This window comes from Herpailurus yagouaroundi, unplaced genomic scaffold, assembly GCF_014898765.1.
Source record: "Herpailurus yagouaroundi ecotype Mexico unplaced genomic scaffold, PumYag 221, whole genome shotgun sequence".
Lineage (NCBI taxonomy): Eukaryota > Metazoa > Chordata > Mammalia > Carnivora > Felidae > Herpailurus > Herpailurus yagouaroundi.
This window is the reverse complement of record NW_024412452.1, coordinates 12273520-12296472: the sequence shown is the minus strand read 5'-3', so window position 1 is coordinate 12296472 and position 22953 is coordinate 12273520. Positions and strand designations below refer to the sequence as shown.

At 47.1% G+C, this 22953-nt stretch overlaps 1 protein-coding gene across 25 annotated transcripts in view; it reads left to right on the top strand.

Moving 5' to 3' along the window:
- The window catches only part of DYSF (dysferlin), a 229155-nt gene that overhangs the window by 2440 nt on the left and 203762 nt on the right, over positions 1-22953 (top strand). For 13 of the 25 annotated variants that reach the window (XM_040458575.1, XM_040458577.1, XM_040458571.1 and 10 more), the window contains exon 1: positions 7567-7814. The exons of 10 other annotated variants lie outside the window; for them this stretch is intronic. In XM_040458575.1, the coding sequence (XP_040314509.1) occupies positions 7724-7814 (91 nt within the window). In that variant the 5' untranslated portion in view covers positions 7567-7723. Of the gene's footprint in view, positions 1-7562; positions 7815-22953 lie in introns of those variants that run through there. 2 more of the 25 variants (XM_040458582.1, XM_040458580.1) reach the window with 2 other exon arrangements.

The following is a 22953-nucleotide window of genomic DNA, read 5'->3' as shown; positions in this document are numbered from 1 at the left end:
ACACACACACACACACACACACACACACACACACACACATACTTGTCTCATAATTCATGGTTCCCCTACCCATGCCAGGCCCTGAACCCTAGTAGGAGAAAGGAAAGAATGAATAATGTATGGGGAAGCACTTTCTAACCCCCGAAGTGCTTTACCCACAGGAGTACTGCTGGTGTGGCTCCTCTCCTGTCATTATTTCAACCCCAAGGGCTGTCTGTGGGGCCATCTTCCCCATCCCGCATCCGTCATCCTCCCTTGGTGTCCCTGACTCGCCCCTCCCCCCACCTGCGTGATGTCAGTCTGCAGCCTTGCCCTTTGCCTGCTGCCTGGCTCCCCTGGGTGGTCGGTCTCCCCTTCCCTGGGAGAAAGGAAGTAGGCTGTCTGCACTGACAGTGAGTGCCCCCAGAGGGGGCTGGTGAGCCCACACTCCCAGTCACCGGGAATGCAGTCCCTCCCTCCCCCAGCCCTGGACACATTCCACCTCCTGCACTGTCCCTGCTCTTAACCCAAGTCCAAATTTGGCCTCCCTGCCGCATTCAGGCCTGTTCACCCTCCTTCTCCCAGCCAGAGCCAAGTTGGCGAATGATTACACAGAAGGCCCCAGTCTCAGGGACACACTATCACTACTCAGAGCCAAACACCCTTCTGGGGAGTAGTCCCTCACTAGTTAGCCAGACCCTTTAGGTGTTGGGCCCATAAAGCTCCTCCTTTGGCTACCTGATTATAATATCCCATAATGACACCTCCTCTGTGCACACATAAATTCATGTCATGCTCACAGCAGCTTTGTGAGGCCAAAAGGCAGGGATATTTTTCCTCTTTAGAGATGAACAAATAGGCCCAGAGAAGTGCAAGGGCCTGGCCAAGGTCATACAGGGGCTAAAGCACCTCCCATCCTCACCCCCACACCCCTCTTCACCGCCCTCTGTTGTTCTCAGCATCCATGGCTCATGAATAAGCATACCATGTGCTGCCCACACCCAGGCACCATGAGCCTGAGCCAGCACGGGTGGGGGGGGGGGTGGTGCTTGGGGTACCTGGCATGGGGCTGAGTCAAAGTAGGGGGCAGTGCAAGCCTGCAGGGCACACAATATAAGACAAATGACTAATAGATGGAGGATTCTGGTTTTGAAAATGTACATTCATCACAAGGAGAGAGAATGGGCATTCATTTAAGTACAAACAATGTACCATTTTCAGCTGCTGTTTCTTTAAAACCCCATAACAATCCTTTGAAAGAGACATATTTAGGGATGCCTGGGTGGCTCAGCTTTTGACTCAGTCAAAGCATTTGACTTTGGCTCAGATCATGATCTTGGTTCTTGAGTTCAGGCCCAGCATTGGGCTCTCTGCTGTTGGCACAGAGCCCACTTCAGATCCTCTCTTTCTCTCTCCCCTGCTTGCGCTCTGTCACTCTCAAAAAAATAATCTTTGAAAGAGACGTATTTAACTGATACCGAGCTTAGTAGGTGCTAGGCACTGTTCTAAATAAAACTCATTAACCGTGAGCTACATCATGTTCCAGCTATAATTTGTACCAGGCACTTGTATGTAAACACTTAACCCTCCTAGCAACCATATATAATAGCAACTGTCACCCCCATTTTACAGATGAGAAAACTGGCACAAAGTGGTTACGTTATACACTGGTAAGTAGTGGAGTTGGGAATCAAGCTCATGCAATCTGGCTCCAGAGCTCCATCTTTCACCGCTTCACGATTTCCTTTGGGTCATAATTACCTTTGATTTTCAAGAGACAAGCAGTAAAAGGTGGAGGGGCAGGATTTGAACCCAGGTCTGCTCACACCCTGGAGTCCAGTCTCTTTGACACAGTCTCTTGGCACTCAATGCATACTAGCTATTATTACTAATATTATATATGATTATATATATTTATTATAATAATTATTATAGTTAACATGCATTGTACATGTACAAGGAAATCACTTCACACATCCAAGAAGACTGTCACTATCTTTTTTGCCTGGTCATTCCTATCATCAGCTGCATCACACTGGGCACAAGGGGCTCAGTGGTGAGTGGCCATCCCCTCTGCCTCAAGGGACCCTGGTCCTATCTCCTCTGGCTGCCCACTCTGGAGCAGCCCCTTCTGAGCTGAAGGCATTTGTCCACCCTGCCTGATGTCTGGCCACGGCCATCACCGTGGTGGTAGGTCTTTCTTGGGACGAATATTCCTCTGGTGACCCTTCAAGCCTACAAACCTTCTCGGTGCCTCTCCCCAGGTCAAAGTCATGCTCAATCTCAGCTATCTGTATGCTGATCTCTTTCCAAATTGCTTCATTAGAATGAAATGTTAGCCAGTAGAGTGCTAACATCTACTGTAACCTACTGTGCGCCAGCCATTGTGCCAGAAGGGCTATCGTTCAGTTTGAATCCTCCCAACAGCTCTGTGAAGTATCATTCTCTCGATTTCACAGAAGTGGAAGCAGACTCTCAAAGATCAAGTCACATGCCTCGGGTCACACAGCTAGAAAAGGGTGGACTGGGATGGAGGCCCAGGACTATCTGATTGTTCCCACTGCAAGATGGTTCTGCCCAGGAAGTCACATGATCATGGCCATGGCCAGAGTCACTGCTGCCTGTACATTCTACACCCTTGGTGGATACACAGGTGCCCTTTCAGTCCCAGCTTTGGATTGGGCTATCAATGGAGCACGTATCCTTCAGTGAATGTGAGGGGAGAGGGCAGAAGGATGCCTTGGACCGTCCATACTCTTGGAAGCTCTTGGACCTTGACACTTGTGCCCTGAAGGAATCCTGTAAATTCATAGGCAGAGTCTTCATCTCAAGGTTGGTATCATTGAGCAGAGGGGCAAGGTGTGTTTGCTTCTTGGTCACCCCACGTCAGGCCTTGGTAAAAAGAGAGACCTGAGCCAGAAGATACCAGTCGGCCCAACTCCAACAACAAGAAGAATCTCAGTTAGAAGTACCTCTTCTTCGACTGACAGGGAGGTAGGACCCCTAATAGGTGACAGAAGAGGGCAGGGACCAAAAACTCACATGCCTAGGGGAGCCTGGGAGGTGGTGTAACTAAGATGAGGTCAGAAGGAAAAGCACATGCGCGTTGGGTAAGTGGTGGCAAGTGGAGTGAGCTGAGAGTGCACGGCTCACTGCACAGGTGCCAGATAGGCACTGTCAGGCAGAGAATTTGGGCCCGTGTGCCAGCTTCTCTGGTTTTTCAAGAGAAGCTATAAACTCGGATTTGTAGGAGAAACCTCCTGATGTTTATTTAAGGTATTATTTTGTTATAAAACATTGTGTTGCTCAAAGACAATAGGTCTGTAGGCCGAATGCACCCCCAGGGGACACCAATGACAGTGTGTGAAGCACGGTGTTTCATTCAATCTTGGAGACCTTAGTCCTGGGCTCTTGGGATAACAGACAGCCAGTCTCCTCTCTCTTGGGATTATCAGTCAGCACCTATCTGTGAATACACTGATGGGGCAATGGGGCAAATCGAGGAGAACTCTAGTCCCTTCCTCCTCATCTCTATCAGCCCTGAAATGTTGTTGCAGTTAACGTGACATCTTAAGTAAAGTCCGGGCTTGCTATGCAGACTCAGCTTCAAAACAGGTCCCCTCACCGCCTTGCTACCTCTCAGTGGCTCCTAAGCTGGCCCTACCACCTTCACAGAGGTACTGGGGTAGTCTGGGGTGCTGAGGAGCTGTCCCGTACCTGAGCTTCAGGTGGGGTGCAAACCTGGCTATTAGTGAGCCCTAACTAATGGTGGTGTGAACACGATGGTCTCTCTCACTTACCTCCTAGTTGATGTTTAGGCAGTTCTGGCCAGTAAGGTTCTGACCCACAGGGCTGTCTAGCACCAGATCCTCCTGTCTTGTTGCTCTGCTATTCCCGGGGGTCCCCTTGACAACATGGTTGGTGACTTCACCATCACAACCTGTATCACAGCACAGGCAGGCGTGCCTCTTCCCTATAAGGATACAATCAGACAGTTCTGTACATTCTGCTCATACCCTGCTGGCCATCACTTGGTTTCATGGCCATATCTAGTTGTGAGGCCGTATCTAGTTTCTATTTGGGTGGCCATGTGTCCAGGTAAAACTGTGCAACATTTCTGTAGAAGAAGGGGAGAACATATAGAAAGGCGACAAGTTGAGGGCCCAGCTGGCTGTCCATGAGAATTGCATTCCTGATACAAGTCCCTTTGGGAGGAAGCCCCCTTTAGGACGAGGCTGCACTATGATGTCTCTAAAGGAACAGTCAGTTATCTCATCAGGAAGCAGCAAACAGCAGCCAGGCTGGGAAGCTGGAGGTTGGAATGGGAAAGGGGCCTCAGGAAGTGTCCGGGGCTCAGGCCACCAGCTGCTGCTTTTCTGGTTTACAGAACAGACGTGTGGAGCCCCTGTTGCTGGGACACAAGCCAAATGTTTGTATGTACGAGTCCTTTGGAATATTCCTCTGGAAATATCAGATATGCCCCCTACAGATTTCCTGTGCTACCTCTGATGGATTCAAGCAGGAGGAGGTGGCGGGGTGCGGAGAGCTGGGGGAAAGGAACACAGCCTGGAATCACTGGGACAGTAAAAAATATCCCAAATCATCATATCCAAAACTCCCCCAGGGGGCAGTACTGCCCTCTTTGAGAACCACTGGCTTAATCTCATCATGGGGTGGAAAGGACACTGGGGAACCAAGTCCACTGGCCACTATGCCAACCGCAGGCCGGCACTTACTGTGCACTGGGAATACCTGGCAGATTGAGATGTCCTTGGTCTCTCCCCTCCTTGACCCCACCATCCAGCTAGACCTCGAGCAGGTAATTACACAGTTATTCCTTATAATTGCAATGAATGCCAAGAATAAAAGTGCGGCTGTCCAGTTGTTTGCCAGAGGAACCCATCCTAGGCCAGGATGTCAGAGACGGCTTCCCCCGGGGCGCAATATGTAAGCTGAGGCCTGAGGATGCATGGGGGTTGCCCTGTAAAGAGAGAGGGGAAGGCGTTCACAAGCAGAGGAGACGGCAGGGCTCCAAGTTGGAAGAGAGCTCAGCATGTTCCCAAACCTGAGAAGCCATAGGAGCTGGGACTCAGAGAGTGAGGGGTGGAGTGGCCTTTCTCAGTGGGTGGAGGTGAGGGATCTGGGCTTCATCCCAAGAGCAAGGGAGGCCTTTGAGGCCTGATCATATCTGTCGTAAGATCACCTGGCCCCAGTGTAGATAATGGACTAGAGGTGACCAGCTGGGAGGCCCCTGCAGTGGCCCAGGCAGGAGAGGGTAGTAGAGAAAATGCCTCAGCGGAGGCATTTGGATACTGTGGGCACATAGATGCTACCAAAGTCATGGGTGTCAGCAAGGAAGATTTAAGCTTCAAGTAAGTGAGATCTTGCCTCAAGTAGGCTTTAATAATTAACAGTCTTAGGGTGACCTTCCCTCGCAATACATGCCCCCTTGGAGGGAACTCCCATCGAGTACTAGGCCCCAGTAGGATCCAGAGACATGGTGGGTTCTGTGCATATACAGCGTACAGCTCCAGAGTCATCTCAGACCCAGGCAGACCATTTTTCTCTCCGGTCTGCTGCCACAGGTGTCTGCTGCATCCTAGAGATGGTAGGCCAATGGGATCCTCATGCTTCCTTATTCTTAAGAATCAGGGGAGGGAGTTGGGCTTGTCCGTTTCTGGAGTAAAAGCCCATCCCTTCTGGAGAACAACTCAGGACGTATGTCTGGTGCTAAAGCAAGAGCCGTTGCCAGGAGATGGGCTCAGATAGATCAGGATCTACCTGGAGCTGGGCCTGGGGGGTCATACCTGAACAGCTGCGTTCTGCTAAGAGGGATGAAGGAGGTCTGAATGTTGGAGAGGAAGCAAGTGTCCACCTCATTATGAAGGTAGTGGGGTCACCCAGGGAGAGTGGGAGAGTCCAGAGGAAGTCCCCAGCCAGCTAGAAAAGGTGCAACCTTTAAGGTTGGGGAGAAGACAGCCTCAGACTTGTCACTGAAGGGGTGGGATCCAGTGCCCAAGTGTCCAGCCGGTCTTAGGAGTATAGATGTTTCATTCATAAAAAATGGGAGAGAAGGTTGGCGCACCTGGGTGGCTCAGTCATTGAGCTTCCGACTCTTGGTTTGGGCTCAGGTCATGATCTCACAGTTGGTGAGTTTGAGCTCCACATCGGGCTCTGCGCTGAGCATGGAGCCTGCTTGGGATTCTCTTTCTGTCTCCTGTGCTTCTCCCCCAAGCACGCACGCGCGTTCTCTCTCTCTCTCTCTCTAAAAATAAATAAAATGAAAAACAATTAAAAATGGGAGAGAAGGCAAAGGATTTGGGCACAGATGCTGATGGGGGTTAGGAGCCTGGGAGCCTGGGGGAAGTTCTGTACTCAGTAAATAGGAAGCAAACAGAGTGAGGGTGGCTTGGCGTGTTGTAGGTTTGGGGAGAGAGAAGTATGACAGTCCTCTCTGAAGAGACTGTGGAAAGATTGCTTGCTGGGTAGCAGTCAGGGTGCACCTGAGTCAGGAGTCACGGTTATCAAGTGGTGGGGGCAGGTTAGATCTGCGATTCTCCAACATCTTCGGTGCAGGGTGGAGTAAGCAGAGTTGGATTTCACCAGGTTATGGTTTACCCACATGAAAAATGCTGGAGCCTCTAAGTAAGAGAGGGGAAAGCGAGTTGAGAGGTTTTGCGGGAGAATGATGACTAGTCACTGAATTCAGGCTAAGGACCAGTGAGGAGGTGGAGGAGGGGCAGTGTCCTGCCCCGTGCTAGGTGCTGCGGTGTAGGGGTGTAGAGATGAGAAGCCAGGGCTCCCGTGGTCGAGAAGTCCACCAGCTGCAAAGGACCTGACAAGCACTCAAGGCTCGGGCTAAACTCAATTCCTCCCCCCTGTAGGGGGCGAGGGGGCCTGGAGGTTGCTGTCGAGGCGGTGGCAGGGGGACCGAGTGGGCAGCGTGTGGATCGGTGTGCTTCAGGGAACGCAATATAATTTAAACACCTCAGCGCACACAGACGAGCGACCCCAGACTGCTTGGAGAAGCTGAGGGGCGGGTTCGCGAGGGCTCGGGCCGGTCCGGGAGTGTTTCCAGAACGGCCGCCTGGGCACCGCGGGCGGGTAATTGGTCGGGCGGCGCGAAGCCGGGGGCTCGGGTTGGAGCCCCGCCGCTCCGCACACTCGCTGCAACTGGTAGTTTTCCGCAGACTCTCGCGTTCTTGCGGCCGGATGTCCCCTCCTCCCGCCTTCGCTCGTTCCCCAGTCTCCCGGCGTCCTAGGCGTGCGGAGCCTGGCTGGGCGCAGCGGGGTGCTGAGCCGCGGCCTCCCGCGAGGTCGGCACTGGTGCGCTCCGGCCCCGGCGGGCAGAGCGCCGGGCTCGAGTCGCCGGCGCCTGGCTCAGCTGTGCGCTCCGCGTCAGCGCCGCTTCCGTTCCCGGCCCGGGGCGGGTATCCGCCGAGGGGGACCAGCGCAGCCACCGGCGCCCATCTGACCCCAGCCCCGCCCCGCCCGCCACCCGCGGGGCGGGCCTGGGCGGGGGCTAGGGCCGGGCGGGGGTGGGACGGTCCGCCCAGCGGGTGTCCTGTGTCCTCCCCGCGGCCTCGGCCGGGCGCGCGGACTTCTTCGCGGAAGCGCAGCGAAGGCGACTGCTCCCCTCTGGCGCGGGTGCCGCGGTGCCGGGCTCTTGCTCGCTGGTGCCCGGGCCCCCTGCTCCCGCTCCCGTCCTGCCCGCGTGCCTCTGCGCGCCCGGAGCGGCCCAACCATGCTGTGCTGCCTGCTGGTGAGGGCCAGCAACCTCCCCAGTGTGAAGAAGGACCGGCGCAGCGACCCGGTCGCCAGCCTGACTTTCCGAGGTGAGAGCCCCTTGACCGCGGCACCCGCGCGCCCGCGCCGCCCGACCCTCCGCGCGCGGCCGCATCTGCGGCCACGGCTCCGGCACTAACCCTAGCCCAGGGCACGGGGACAGAAATCTCAGCCCTGCAGGGAGGGCGAGGAGGATGAACCAGAGCATAATAAATACCATAGTGCTCTGCAGTTTTGGAAAACGGAAAGTGCTATAGTATATAACAGTTGCCGCTTTTCTAAGACCCGTTCCCGGAGGTATGATGCGAGAACCCTTTACCGGGCAGTGAGGCTAAGGGTGAGAAAAGAAAGATGGGTGCAGAACAGAGAGAGGAATCAGGATCGCTTACAAACTGGGCGTGTAGATGGTGTGCTTTTGAAGTTGTGTCTTTATTTCATTCATTCATTCATTCGCCCGTCTTTATTGAACACTGGCCATATTGAATCCGCCATGCCTCAATTGGGAAGAAAAGGAACAAAATAGGAGCGATATGGCCTTGACGCCAGAATTTTGAGCGGTGTCAAGGATGTTTTTCAGAATTCAAAGAGCCTAAGCATCTACATGAGGTGTTTAGACAAGAGAGGGTCTCTCTCTCTCTCTCTGGAGCAACAAAGGACTCCTAACTCCCCTTCTCACCATGTACCCTTAACCCATCCCCTTTAAGGTAGACATTCTCATGGGAGGAGGTGTCTCAAGAGGGGGAAGGAGAAAAGGAAGGATATGTTAAAATGAAGAGAAGGAACAATGGCTGTGAGTCAGGACCCCAGTTCTGCAAAGAAAGATAAATAAGGAGAGGAGAGAGGGTTTCTCTCTTACCAAAAGTAGAGGGAAAAGTGGCCGGTGTTTTCCTGAGATTTGAAAACAGTGAGGGCACCAGGGGGCTCTTTCGCTCTGACCCAGGATCTCCATCCGGACTTCAAGCTCCTCAAACTAATAATGACCATAGATGGCAGACACAATTTGGCAAAGTGAGAAATACTCACATTTATTCTTTGTTATGGGACAGTTTACGTTTTATCCCTCTTTTGAAAAATGTAAGTAAACACATTTTGGAAAGCTTTGCTCTTTTCATGAGCTGGTGACATTACCGGATGCCTACTATGAAATGCAACTTCACAACAAGGTCGCTAGCTCATCTGCCTAAGCCATTCCCTTATAGAAATTGTGGGTCCACCTCTGGCTGGAAAAGAAGTTCTGTAAGGGTCTTGAGACCAGGGGCCTAAAGAAGCCTAGGTCTCCTGGATGCTTTGGGATCTGTTCACAGCTCTTTCCCCCTGGTTCTGGAACAGTCTTGTGGTAACTCCCAATCTCTCCATTCTGCAGATAAGGGAATGGAAACCTGGGGAAGCCATGTGTCCAGGTCAGTGGTCATGGCAGGGAGTGCTTGGAGTGGGCAGTGCCCTTGGGTCAGGAAGGTGACCACATCTGTTGCCCTGGCCCAGGTACCCCATTCAGCGGCTGTCCTCTCAGTATTCACACCCCCCCCGACCCCTTGTGTTGCTTTACTATTTATTTGCATTGATAAACTCCTAGCAAAATGGAAATATAATAGAATGTAACATCTCCAACTGTTCAAAGCCTATTGTTTTTCAAAGCTCTGCTGCAATGCCACCTTCTCCAAGAAGGCACCCAGGCTTCCGCTCGCATTCACGAGTCTCTTCTCTCTGTGTGTACAGCACCTTACTAGGTCTGCTAGAGTGCTCACCCCAGCCAGCCTGTGCCCAGCACTCAGATCAACGCTTAGAATGCTGCGACTGCTTGAGAGCAGCAGCCTGTCCTATTTATCAGGATGCCCAGTGCTGAGCACAAAGCAGTTCTCTGTAGTGTTCGTGTGCTTTCTGGCCCAGGCTCTGACCATCCTTCAGATGTGCCTGAAGCCTCATGCAGTCTGGGCCAGTGGTCCTCATATTTGCTGTGCCTGAGAATCCTCTGGATTCTGATCCAGCAAGGTCCAAGAGGTCTGAGACTCAGCGCTTAACATCTACTTGATGCAGAACATTTTGGAACCACACTTTAAGAGAAATTGATGTGAGATGTGGTGAAATGTGAAATTAATGTCATTCCCTCCCCCACTCCCACCCCAGAGGCTATTCATACTGCAGTCCATGGCTGAGTTGACACTTAGGGGGAGAGGCCATTAGAATCAGACCCAGAATTTACAGATCATTTAGGCTGGGGTGCTCTACCCTGGCTGCACAACAGAACACGTGGAGAGCTTTAAAAAAGACCGCTACCAACCTCCTTATCCCCTCTTCGCTTGAATCTCTGGAGGAGGGGCCCAGATATAGGTGTTTCTAAAAATGCTCCAACGTTTCAGATGTGCAGTTAGTGGGGTGAGAAGCCTAGAGCCTGATCCCCTCATGGCACAGAGGGCACTGTGGCCTGCTTGCAGAGAAACCAGCCTGCACTGGTTGCTTGGCTCCCACTTGCAGCCCCAAATGCATGGGCCTGGCCGGCCCCACTTTCCCCGCAGTTGTTCCCAGGGCATTCCAGGCTCGGATGTAATTTCAGGACCTACCTCCCGAAATAGACCATGAGCTCTGGGAGGCTGGACTCTGAGGCCACTTTCTGGGTCCTCTCTCATGGGTTCTCCCTCTCTCATGGGTTCAGGGTGGAGGTTATTAATGAATACTTATCATTCCTTTGTTCTGTACTAATTAACTAATTAGTTAACTAAAACTACCATGGGTACCTGGGCTGTGGCAGATAGGTTTGACAGATTATCTGCATGAATGAACGGCTTCATTTCCTATAGCATTTGATGATCTGTGCCTCTCTTCTGTTCTGCCCATTTTCCACTGGCTAATGTGATTATTTATGCCTCTTCATTCATGCACTTCGTTCACCGAACAAATATTTATTGAGCACCTAGTATGTGCTGGTGCTAATCAAGGTGCTGGGGACACAGCCAAAAGCAAAACCAGATCCCTCTTCCCTTGGAGCTCAGACATGTTATTTCCTTGAGGGTGTGCTCTCCTGTGACCTGGCTTGGTGAATTTCTACCCTGCTTCACCCAGGCATTACTGTTCCTTCCCTTTCTTTCATCCTGTCAGGGCTTCTCTTCCTTCCTATGTCTCTCTAGTGGGCCCCTCTCCCTTTCTCCTCCTTCCCATCCTCTGTCTCCTGTGGGGGTGGGGGAGCACAGAGGTGGGGGCTGGTCTCTAGGCTCTGGGCAGGAGGCTGGGGGATCTTATAGAAACTTCTGAAGGTGGAAAGACTTCTTAGGGGCTGGTGTGCCTCAGCTGTGTAGGGAATGTGGGCTGCAGGGCTGTCTGAATCTGGCTTTTTAAACATTATAAAGTGGCTTTAAAGCATTGAAATAACCTTCTATTTTCTTTTTGTGAACATAATGCATACTCAGTGTAAAAAAGGATTTATTATAGGAGAGCCTGGGTGGCTCAGTCGGTTAAGTGTCTGACTCTTGATTTTGGCTCAGGTCGTGATCTCCAGGTTGGTGCAGAGCCTGCTTGGGATTCTCTCTCTCTTTCTCTCTCTCTCTCTTTCTCCCTCTCTCTCCTCTCTCTCCGCCCCTCCCCAATTTGAGCGCGTGTGCACTGTCTCTCAAAATAAAATAAATAAATAAAAAGCTTAAAAAGGATATATTGCAGGAATATATGAGGCAAAAGTAATGAATGGCCCCAAATCCAGGTACTTTGAATTAACTTGTTATCAGTTATCCAAGATTCTTTTTTCCTCTTTTTCAAAAAAGCAATTTTTAGGTGTGAAATTTAACACCCATGTAAAGTACATACAATGTAAATGTATGCTTTAATGTACTGGTTCTCAGCTGGGGGTGATTTTGTTCCTCAGGACACATTTGGCAATGTCTGGAGACATTTTGGGTTGTTACCACCGAGTTGGGGAGGGGGGTTGGAGTGCTACTAGCATCTAGTGGGAAAGGGCCAGAGATGCTACTAAATATCCTACAGTGTATAGGACTGGCCCACAATACCCATAAGAAAGAGTTATCCAGCCTCAAATGTTAATAGTGACAAGGTTGAGACACCCAGCTTTAATGAATAAATGGGGAAGGGACTATCCATGTGTATCACCAGGACAAGGAACAGAACCTTGCCAGTCTCACCCCTCCATCACAATTCCCAGATGCCTTGCCTTCCTCTCTAGAGATAGTCCCATCCCAGATATTTTTTTTCAAATGTTTGAATGTTTACATTTTCACTTGACAATGAACCAGGGGCATCTTTCTGTCAGTAGATAATCCTTTACACGTCTTTTAAAAATGTCTGCATAGTATTTTATTACATGGATGCACGCTAATTCAGTTCATCAACCCCCTATTGATGTATATTTCGGTTATATCAAATTTTTTATATTTATATCCATTGCCTAAGTTATACTGTCACTGTGGGAAGTATCCTAGTGATTAAATCTTTTTTTAAATGGCTGTGCTAATGCTTCAGTGAAGCTTGATTTTATTTTATTTTGTTTCATTAAAATTTTTTTTAATGTTTATTGTTGAGAGAGAGGGCACAGGGAGGGGCAGAGAGAGAGAGAGAGAGAGAGAGAGAGAGAGAGAGAATCCGAAGCAGGCTCTGCACTGACAGCAGAGAGCCTGATGTGGGGCTTGAACCCACGAACCATGGGATCATGACCTGAGCCAAAGTCAGTCGCTTAACCAACTGAGCCACCCAGGTACCCCAATTGATTAAATCTTTATTAACATATTTAATTATTCCCTTTGGGTAAACACTGGAAGTGGCATTGCTGTTGTCTGTGTCAGAGGTTAGAGAGATGCGTGTAAGGCTTTGCTGCATTTCCCAAATTGCTTTCCTGAACATCTGTACCAGTTTTACACTCTCATTAGCTGAGTATGAAACTTTTTTTCCTATAATCCTGCTAACACAAAACATTATCATGCTTTAACAATCATCTCGAGCCATTTCTTAGGTTCAAATAGTATTTGTGATATTTCAATGTTATTACCTATTACTTACTTGCATTTATGTCTCACTGAATTTCTTTTTTAAGAAGTTTAAGTTTATTTTTGAGAGACAGAGAGAGAGAGAGGGAGAGAGAGGGAGGGATGGTGGGAGGGACAGAGAGAGAGGGAGAGAGAGAGAGTCTCACAGGCTCTGCGATGTCAGCACAGAGCCAGATTCAGGGCTCAATCCCACGAACTTATGAGATCATGACCTGAGCTGAAATCAAGAGTCAGACACTTAACTGACTGAGCCACCCAGGTGCCCCTCTTACTGAATTGCTTTTTAATTTGCCCAGTTTTTTGTGGGGGTTGTCTTTTTCTTAATTAGTTGCAAGTGCTCTTCATATATTAAGGATGTTAACATTTTGTCATAGATATTTCAGGTATAGTCCCCAGTTCTAATTGGCCCGTTGGGTTTAAAGAGTACCCCTCTCAGAGTACATTCTATCACAGCCAGTATATCTACCTACCGTCCCCCGTTCCTGGCTGTTTCCTGGAAAGGGTGGTTTCAGTGAGGATTTAGGAAGATGGATATTAGGGTGGGTTCTTGAGGGTGAGAAGAGTAGGACTTTTCTGGAAATGGGGGGCAATGATAGCTGCCCAGTTCCTGAGGTGTATAGGTTTAGGTTGGGGCACGGATGGCGGGCAAGTATCAGTTATCAGAGTCTACCCCTCCTTTTTGTAAGAGGGTATCTGTGCTGACAAGTAAAGCAGATCTTCCTTCAGCGGAAGCCAGGGCTATCTGTTCTCCTTTCAGTTGCCATTGCCTTCTGGTTTTGTCCTGATACTTTGAATCTTTATCATGCTCTTTGTACGATGGATAGTCTAATGAAGTGGCAACCGAGTACCCCAAACAGAACAAGTTCTCGATACATACTTGTTGAATAATCAACAAGGCCGCTTGCACAATCTTAAGCTGCCAGGAAGCTTCTTACAGTAAGTCTTGTCACCTGACTCATGGGCAGAGACAGCCTGTCTCTCTCTCTCTGGGAGTCCAGAACACCCCATTTCCTCTCTTCTCTGCTCTCTTTCTTTTTTTAAAATTTTTAAAGTTTATTTTTTTCTTCTCAAGTTAGTTAACATACAGTGTAGTCTTGGTTTCAGGAGTAGAACCCAGTGATTCATGTCTTACATATGACACCCAGTGCTCATCCCGAAAAATGCCCTCCTTAATGTCCATCACTTGTTTAATCCCTTCCTCCACTCCCATCAACCCTCAGTTCTCTGTATTTAAGAGTCTCTTATGGCTTGCCTCCCTCTCCGTTTTTATATTATTTTTCCTTTCCTTCCCCTATGTTCATCTGTTAAGTTTCTCAAATTTCACATATGAGTGAAACCATATGATATGTATCTTTCTTTGACTGACTTATTTTGCTTCGCATAATACCCTCCAGTCCTATCCATGTTGTTGCAAATGGCAAGATTTCATTCTTTTTGATCACCAAGTAATATTCCATTGTATATTTATATAACACATCTTTTTTTTTCCTTTTTTTAAATTTTTTTTCAACGTTTTTATTTATTTTTGGGACAGAGAGAGGCAGAGCATGAACGGGGGAGGGGCAGAGAGAGAGGGAGACACAGAATCGGAAACAGGCTCCAGGCTCCGAGCCATCAGCCCAGAGCCTGATGCGGGGCCTCGAACTCACGGACCGCGAGATCATGACCTGGCTGAAGTCGGACGTTTAACCGACTGCGCCACCCAGGCGCCCCTTTTTTTCCCTTTTTTAATGTTTATTTATTTTTGAGAGAGAGAGAGACAGAGCATGAACAGGGGATCCAACCCATGAACTGCGAGATCATGACCTGAGCTGAAGTCAGATGCTTAACCAACTGAGCCACCCAGGTGCCCCTATACCACATCTTCTTATCCATTCATCAGTTGATGGACATTTGGGCTGTTTCCGTGATTTGGCTATTGTTGTGATAGCACTACTATAAACATTGGGGTGTATTTGCTCCAATCAAATCAGAATTTTTGTATCCTTTGGGTAAATTCCTGGTAGTGAAATTACTGGGCCATAGGGTAGTTCTAGTTTTAATTTTTTGAGGAATCTCCGCACTGTTCTCCAGAGTGGCTGCACCAGTGTGCATTCCCACCAACAATGCAAAAGAGATCCCCTTTCTCTACATCCTCACCAGCATCTGTTATTTCCTGAGTTGTTAATTTTAGCCATTCTGCCCAGTGTGAGGTGGTATCTCATTGTGGTTTTGATTTGTATTTCCCTGATGTTGAGCAATGTTGAGCATTTTTTTTATGTGTCTGTTTGTCATCTGGATGTCTTCTTTGAAGAAGTGTCTATTCATGTCTTCTGCCCATTTCTTCACTGGATTATTTGTTTTTCAGATGTTGAGTTTGGTAAATTCTTTATAGATTTTGGATACTGACTCTTTATCAGATATGTCATTTGCAAATATCTTCTCCTATTCCGTCAGTTGCCTTTTATTTATTTATTTATTAAAATTTTTTTAAATGTTTATTTATTTTTGAGAGAGAAAGAGAGCACGAGTGGGGAAGGGGCAGGAAGAGGGAGACACAGAATCTGAAGCAGGCTCCAGGCTCTGAGCTGTCAGCACAGAGCCCAATGTGGGGCTCAAACCCACAAACTGCTAGATCATAACCTGAGCCAAAGTTGGCGCCCAACCGACTGAGCCACCTAGGTGTCCCCCTGTCAGTTGCCTTTTAGTTTTGTTGATTGTTTCCTTTGCTGTGCAGAAGTTTTTATCTTGATGAGGTCCCAATAGTTCATTTTTGGTTTTATTTCCCTTGCCTCTGGGGTCATGTCAAGTAAGAAGTTGCTGCAGCTGAGGTCACAGAGGTTGCTGCCTGTTTTCTCCTCTAGGGTTTTGATGGTTTCCTGCCTCACACTTGGGTCTTTCATCCATTTTGAATTTATTTTTGTGTGCGGTGTAAGAAAGTGGTCCATGTTCATTCTTCTGCATGTCGCTGTCCAGTTCTCCCAGCATCATTTGCTAAAGAGACTGTCTTTTTTCCATTGGATACTCTTTCCTGCTTTGTTGGAGATTAGTTGGCCATACATCTGTGAGTCCATTTCTGGGTTTTTGATTCTATTCCGTTGATATATGTGTCTGTTTTTGTTTTTGTTTTTTTTTAATTTTAAGCTTTATTTATTTTTGAGAGACAGAGCATGAGTGGGGAGGGGCAGAGAGAGAGGGAGACACAGAATCCTAAGCCCGCCCCGAGCTCCGAGCTGTCAGCACAGAGCCCAATGCAGAGCTTGAACTCATGGACCACGAGATCATGACCTGAGCCGAAGTCAGATGCTTAACTGACTGAGCCACTCGGGTGCCCCTATATGTGTCTGTTTTTGTGCCAATACCAGACTGTCTTGATGATTACAGCTTTATAATATAGATTAAAGTCTGAGGTTGTGATGCCTCCAGCTTTGGTTTTCTTTTTCAACATTACTTTGGCTACTTTGGGTCTTTTGTGGTTCCGTACAAAATTCAGGATTGTTAGTTCTAGCTCCGTGAAGAATGATGGTGCTATTTTGATAGGGATTGCATTGAATGTGTAGATTGCTTTGGGTGGTATTGAGATTTTAACAAATGTGTTCTTACAATCCACGAGCATGGAATGTTTTTCCATTTTTTTGTGTCTTCTTCAATTTCATTCTTAAGCTTTCTATAGTTTTCAGCGTACACATCTTTTACTTCTTTGGTTAGGTTTATTCCTAGGTATTTGATGGTTTTTGGTGCAATTGTAAATGGGATTAATTCCTTGATATCTCTTTCTGTTGCTTCATTATTGGTGTATAGGAATGCAGCCAATTTCTCTATGTTGATTTCATATCCCGCGGCCTTGCTGAATTCATGTGTCAGCTCTAGCAGGTTTTTGGTGGAGTCTTGGGTTTTCCAACGGAGTATCATGTCATCTGTGAAGAGTGAAAGTTTGACTTCTTCCTTGCCAATTTGGATGCCTTTTATTTTGTTTTGTTGTTAACACTATGTTAAACAACAGTGGTGACAGTGGACATCCCTGTTGTGTTCCTGATCTCAGGGGAGAAAGCTCTCATGTTTTTCTCATTGAAGATGCTATTAGCTGTGAGCCTTTCATAGATGGCTTTTATAGTGTCAAAGTATGTTCCTTCCATCTCGATTTTCTTGAGGGTTTTTATTAAGAAAGGATGCTGCATTTTGTCAAATACTTTTTCTGCACCTATTGACAGGATCATAAGGTTTTTATTCTTTGTTCTATTAATGTGATGTATCACATTGATTTGCGAATATTGAATGAGTCCTGCAGCCCAGGAATGAATTCCATTTGGCCATCGTGAATAATTCTTTAAATGTACCGTTGAATTTGATTTGCTAGTATCTTGTTGAGAATTTTTGCATCCAGGTTCATCAGGGATATTGGCTTGTAATTCTCCTTTTTTAGTGGGGTCCTTGTCTGATTTTGGAATCAAGGTAATGCTGGCTTCATAGAATGAATCTGGAAGCTTTCCTTCTTTTTCTATTTTTTGGAACAGTTTGAGAAGAATAGGTATTAACTCTGCTTTATTTTATTTATTTTTTGAGAGAGAGGGTGCAAGTGAGCAAGGGGCAGAGAGAGAGAGAGACAGAGAGAGAGACAGAGAGAGACAGAGAGAATCCCAATCCCAGGCGGGGCAGAGAGAGAAAAAGAGAGAAAGAGGGAGAAAAGTGGGGCTCCAGCTCACCTGATGCAGGACTCGAACTCACAAACTGTGAACTCATGACCTGAGCTGAAGTCAGATGCTTAACTGACTGAGCCACCCAGGTGCAAAGTATTAACTTTGGTTTAAATGTCTGGTAGAATCCCCCTGGGAAGCCATCTGGCCCAGGACTCTTATTTGTTGGGAGATTTTTGATAACTGATGCAATTTCCTCGCTCGTTATGGGTCTGTTCAAATTTTCTATTTCTTCCCATTTGAGTTTTGGTAGTGTGTGGGTGTCTAGGAATTTGTCCATTTCTTCCAGGTTGTCCAGTTTGTTGGCATATCATTTTTCATAGTATCTCTAATAATTGTTTGTATTTCTGTGGTGTTGGTTGTGATCTCTCCTCTTTCATTCGTTATTTTATCTATTTGGGTCTTTTCTCTTTTTGAGAAGTTTGGTTAGGGGTTTATCAATTTTTTTTTTATTCTTTCAAAAGACCAGCTCTTAGATTCATTGAACTCTTTTACTGTTTTTTGGATTCTGTATCATTTATTTCTGCTCTAATCTTTGTTATTTCCCTTCTTCTGCTGGCTTTGGGCTTTCTTTGCTGCTGTTTCTCTAGCTCTTTTAGGTGTAAGGTTAGGTTGTGTATTTGGGACCTTTTTTGCTTCTTGAGATGGGCCTGAATTGTGGTATATTTTCCTGTTAGGACTGCCTTTGCTACATCCCAAAGGGTTTGGACTTGTGTTTTCATTTTCATTTGCTTCCATGTATTTTTAAATTTCTTCTTTAAGTTTCTGGTTGACCCATTCATTCTTTAATAGGATGTTCTTTAACCTCCATGTATTTGGGGGCTTTCCAATTTTTTTCTTGTGGTTGATTTCCAGCTTCATAGCATTGTGATCTGAAAATATGAATGGTAAGATCTCAATCCTTTTGTACTTGTTGAGGCCTGTTTTGTGACCTAGTATGTGATCTCTTTTGAAGAATGTTCCATGTGCACTTGAGAAGAATGTGTATTCTGCTGCTTTTAGATGAAAAGTTCTGAATATATCTGTTAAGTCCATCTGGCCCAATGTGTCAGTCAGAGTCATTGTTTCCTTATTTTTTTAAGTTTATTGATTTATTTTGAGAGAGAGAGAGAGAGAGAGAGAGAGAGAGAGAGAGTGTGTGTGTGTGTGAGAGAGAGAGAGAGAGAGGGAGGGAGGGAGGGAGAGAGAGAGGGAGCACACAATTGGGGGAGGAACAGAGAGAGAGAGGGAGAGAGAAAGAATTCCAAGCAGGCTCTGCACTGTCAGTGGCAGAACCTGATATGGGGCTTGAACCCATGAACCGGGAGATCGTGACCTGAGCTGACATTAAGAGCCAGATGCTTAACTGACTGAGCCACCCAGGCACCCCCATTGTTTCCTTATTGATTTTCTGCCTAGATGATCTGTCCTTTGCTGAAAGTGGAATGTTAAAGTCACCTACAATTATGGTATTATTATCAGTAAGTTTGTTTATGTTTGTGATTAATTGATTTATATATTTGGGTTCCTCCATGTTGGGGCATAAATATTTACAATTGTTAGCTCTTCTTGGTGGATAGACCCCTTAATTATGATATAATGCCCTTCTTCACTTCTTGTTACAGTCTTTGTTTTAAACTAGTTTGTCTGATATAAGTATGGCTACTCTGGTTTTCTTTTGATGCCCAGTATCATGATAGGTGGTTTTCCATCCCTTCACTTTTATTTATTTATTTTTTAAAAGGTTTTATTTTTTATTTATTTTGAGAAAGAGAGATGTGGGAGGGGCAGGGGGAGAGAGAGAGAGAGAGAGAGAGAGAGAGAGAGAGAGAATCCCAAGCAGGCTCTGCACCATCAGCATATAGCCCAATGTGGGGCTCAAACCTACAAACCGTGAGATCATGACCCGAGCTGAAACCAAGAGTTGAATGCCTAACCAACTGACCATCCAGGAACCCCTCCATCCACTCACTTTTAATCTGCAGGTGTCATCAGGTCTAAAATGAGTGTCTTGTAGGCAGCATATAGATGGATCTTGTTTTTTTTTTTTTTATCCATTCTGATACCCTATGTCTTTTGATTGGGACATTTAGTCCATTTACATTCAGAGTGCTTATTGAAAGATACAGATTTAGTGTCATTGTGTTATCTGTAGGTTTCATGCTTGTGGTGATGTCTCTGGTCCTTTGTTGTCTTTGCTACTTTGTACTCACAGAGTCCCCCTTCGGATCTCTGGCAGGGTTGGTTTAGTGGTCATGAACTTCTTTAGTTTTTGTTTGGGAAAGCCTTTATCTCTCCTATTCTGAATGACAGCCTTGCTGGATAAAGGATTCTTGGCTGCATATTTTCCTATTCAGCACATGGAATATTTCCTGCCACTCCTTTCTGGCCTGCCCAGTTTCAGTGGACAGGTCTGCTACTACCCTTTTATGCCTCCCTTTTAGGTTAAGGCCCATTTGTCCCTAGCTGCTTTCAGAATTCTCTATCTTTGTATTTTGCCAGTTTCACTATGATATGTCATGGTGTTGACCTGTTTTTGTTGATTTTGAAGGGAGTTCTCTATGCCTCTAGGACTTGGATGTCTGTTTCCTTCTCCAGATTAAGGAAGTTCTCAGCTATAGTTTGTTCAAATAAACCTTCTGCCCTTTTTCTCCCTCTTCTTCTGGAACTACTATGATATGGGTATTGTTTCATTTCATCGAATCACTTAGCTCTCTAATTGTCCCCTCATGATCTAGTAATTTCCTTTCCCTCTTTTTTTCAGCTTCATCATTTTCCATAATTTTATCTTCTATTTCACCTATTCTCTCCTCTGCTTCTTCCATCCTAGCTGTCACCGTATCTAGTTTATTTTGCAACTCATTTATAGAATTTCTTAATTCTTCATGACTTGTTCTTAGGTCTTTGATTCCTGTAGCAATAGATTCTCTGTTGTCTTTTATGCTTTTTTCAAGCCCCACTGTTAGTTTTATGATTGTTATTCTAAGTTCTTGTTTAGATATATTGTTTAAAACTCTGGCTGTGATTTCTTCCTAAATTTTCTTTTGGGGAGAATTCTTCTGTTTTGCCATTTTGGCTAACTTCTGTCCTTTGCATATTTTAATAGCTTGCTATGTGCCCTGTACCTGCGAGTACTATTATATTAAGAAGGGGTCGGGGCGCCTGGGTGGCGCAGCCGGTTAAGCGTCCGACTTCAGCCAGGTCACGATCTCGTGGTCCGTGAGTTCGAGCCCCGCGTCGGGCTCTAGGCTGATGGCTCAGAGCCTGATTCTGTGTCTCCCTCTCTCTCTGCCCCTCCCCCGTTCATGCTCTGTCTCTCTCTGTCCCAAAAATAAATAAACGTTGAAAAAAAAATTTTTTTTTAAAATAAAAAAAAAAAGAAAAGAAGGGGTCATACACTGTCCAGGGCTGCGACTTCAGGAAGTGTTTTTGGTGTATGTTGCATGCACTCTGTTGTTGCATTTTGGCTGCTCTATTCCACTGGTCTGTCCTCTGCAAAGCTCTTCCTTGCTTGTAGTGGTGGATTGTTTGGACCTTCCACCAGGTGTGCTGTGATTTGTTTGTTGAACTAACCCTGGAAAAAAAGGAAAAAGCAAGGCGGGACCCTGATCCCATAAAGAGAGAAAAATGAAAGGGGAGAAAAGAAGACCAAACAGAGAATCAAAAAACTATAAGGCTATGGGGCACCTGGATGGCTCAGTTCGTTGAGTGCCCAACTTTGGCTCAGGTCATGATCTTGTGGTTTGTGAATCTGAGCCCCACGTTGGGCTCACTGCTATCAGTGCAGAGCCTGCTTCAGATCCTCTGTCCCCCTGTCTTCCCCTCCCCTGCTTGTGCTCTCTCTCAAAAAATAAACATTAAAAAAAACTATAAGGTTAAATCCAGAGAAAGAGAAAGGAAAATAAAGAAGAGAAAGAAAATGTGTAAAAAGAATAGAGTAAAAATGCCTGATCAAACAACACACACACACACACACACACACACACACACACACACACAGAGTAAGAATTGACCAAAAACAAATCAGAAACTATGAATCCGATTCCAAAAGAAAAAGAGGATAGAGAGAAAAAGAAAAGAGAAGAAAAGAAAAACAAACAAAACAAAAGACAAACAAAAACAACAACAAACAAACAAAAACCAATTGTCTGTTGGTCCCTGGGACCAGTGGCTCTTCTGGTCTGGAGGGGAGGCTGGCTGGGTGGGTCAGTGTCAGTCCCGCCCTGGTAGAGAAGCAATTAGCAGGCATGGAGGGGCGGGGATTGGTGTAAGCAGATCCTGCTTCCACTGGGGGCTGCTGTGCTGCTCCCTGAAGCCCCACCGTGTTGGTGTTGGGGAGAAAAATGGTGACACCCCAGTCTCTACCCCGGACTGGGTGTCTCAAACCACGCTGCTCAGGGGCAGTAGGCTTGCCCTGCTCCAGTCTCCTGTGCCTCCTAGGGGCTCAGCTGGGATTCAAAACCTGATGTGTCCAAGGGGCGGGGGGCGCCCCCGGTTCGGGGGTGGGGCCCCCAGCCCTGCTGATAAAAGGCCTTTGGCTGGCACCTGCAGAGCCTTTCGTCCTTGAGGAGGCAACAAACCCTCTTCCCAAAGTACTCGAGGTAGGGGACTGTTCTCTCCCAGCGTACCCCTGAGATGGCTACAGCGCCCCCAGGGTGGGCTCCTTCTGCCCCAGGAGTGCGCACGCACGGCTCCCGGCTCCACTCCGGAGAAAGTCGCTCACTTTAGGAACCTCTGAGTTTCAGCTCCTAAGGCTGTTTGCAAAACAGAAACTGGCGCTCTCTGGAATTCTCTTTCCCCAGTGCATGGTCTGGAGAGGTTTTCCTTTTGGGCAAACTCGATAGGGAAGCCCTCTCTCTTTCTCTCTCTTTTGTCTCCGCACAGAAGGGGTTCCCTCCCTTCCGTGCCTATGCTGTTTTCTCTCCCCCAATTCACATACATGCACCCCAGTCCTGCCAAGCTGTCTCCCTCCAACTGTGGAGATCCTTCTGCCACTCCGCAGATTGATTTTCTGGGTGTTCCCAGTGACCTGATGTCAACCCAGCTGTGTTTGAGGGACGAGGAAAATCCTGGTCCCCCTACTTCTCCGCCGTCTTAACTCCACCCCTCTCTCTGCTCCCTCTCTGAGTGAATGGCACCACCAGCCACCCACGCATCCTTGTCAGAACCTGAGACATGTTCTGCTCTCCCTGCTTCTCTCTTCCCCACCTAGTCGCTGGTCAGTGTGCCCGAGACCCATAGCCTTTGTGTCCTCACTGTCTCACACCTGGACCTTTTGAAAAGATACGGCAAAATACACATAGCATAAAAGGTATCATCTTAATCATCTTTCAGTGTGCACTTCAGTGCACTTCAGTGGTATTAAGTACTTTTATATTGTTGTGCAAACATCTCCACCATCCATCCCCAGAACTCTTTAATGGTCCTCAACCCATTAAATAAGAACTCCTCACGTCCCTGGTAACTGGCTGTTTTCACTTGGTATAATGTCCTTGTGGTTCATCCAAGTGGTAGTGCTGTCAGAATTTCCTTCCTTTTTTTAAAAATTTAAATCT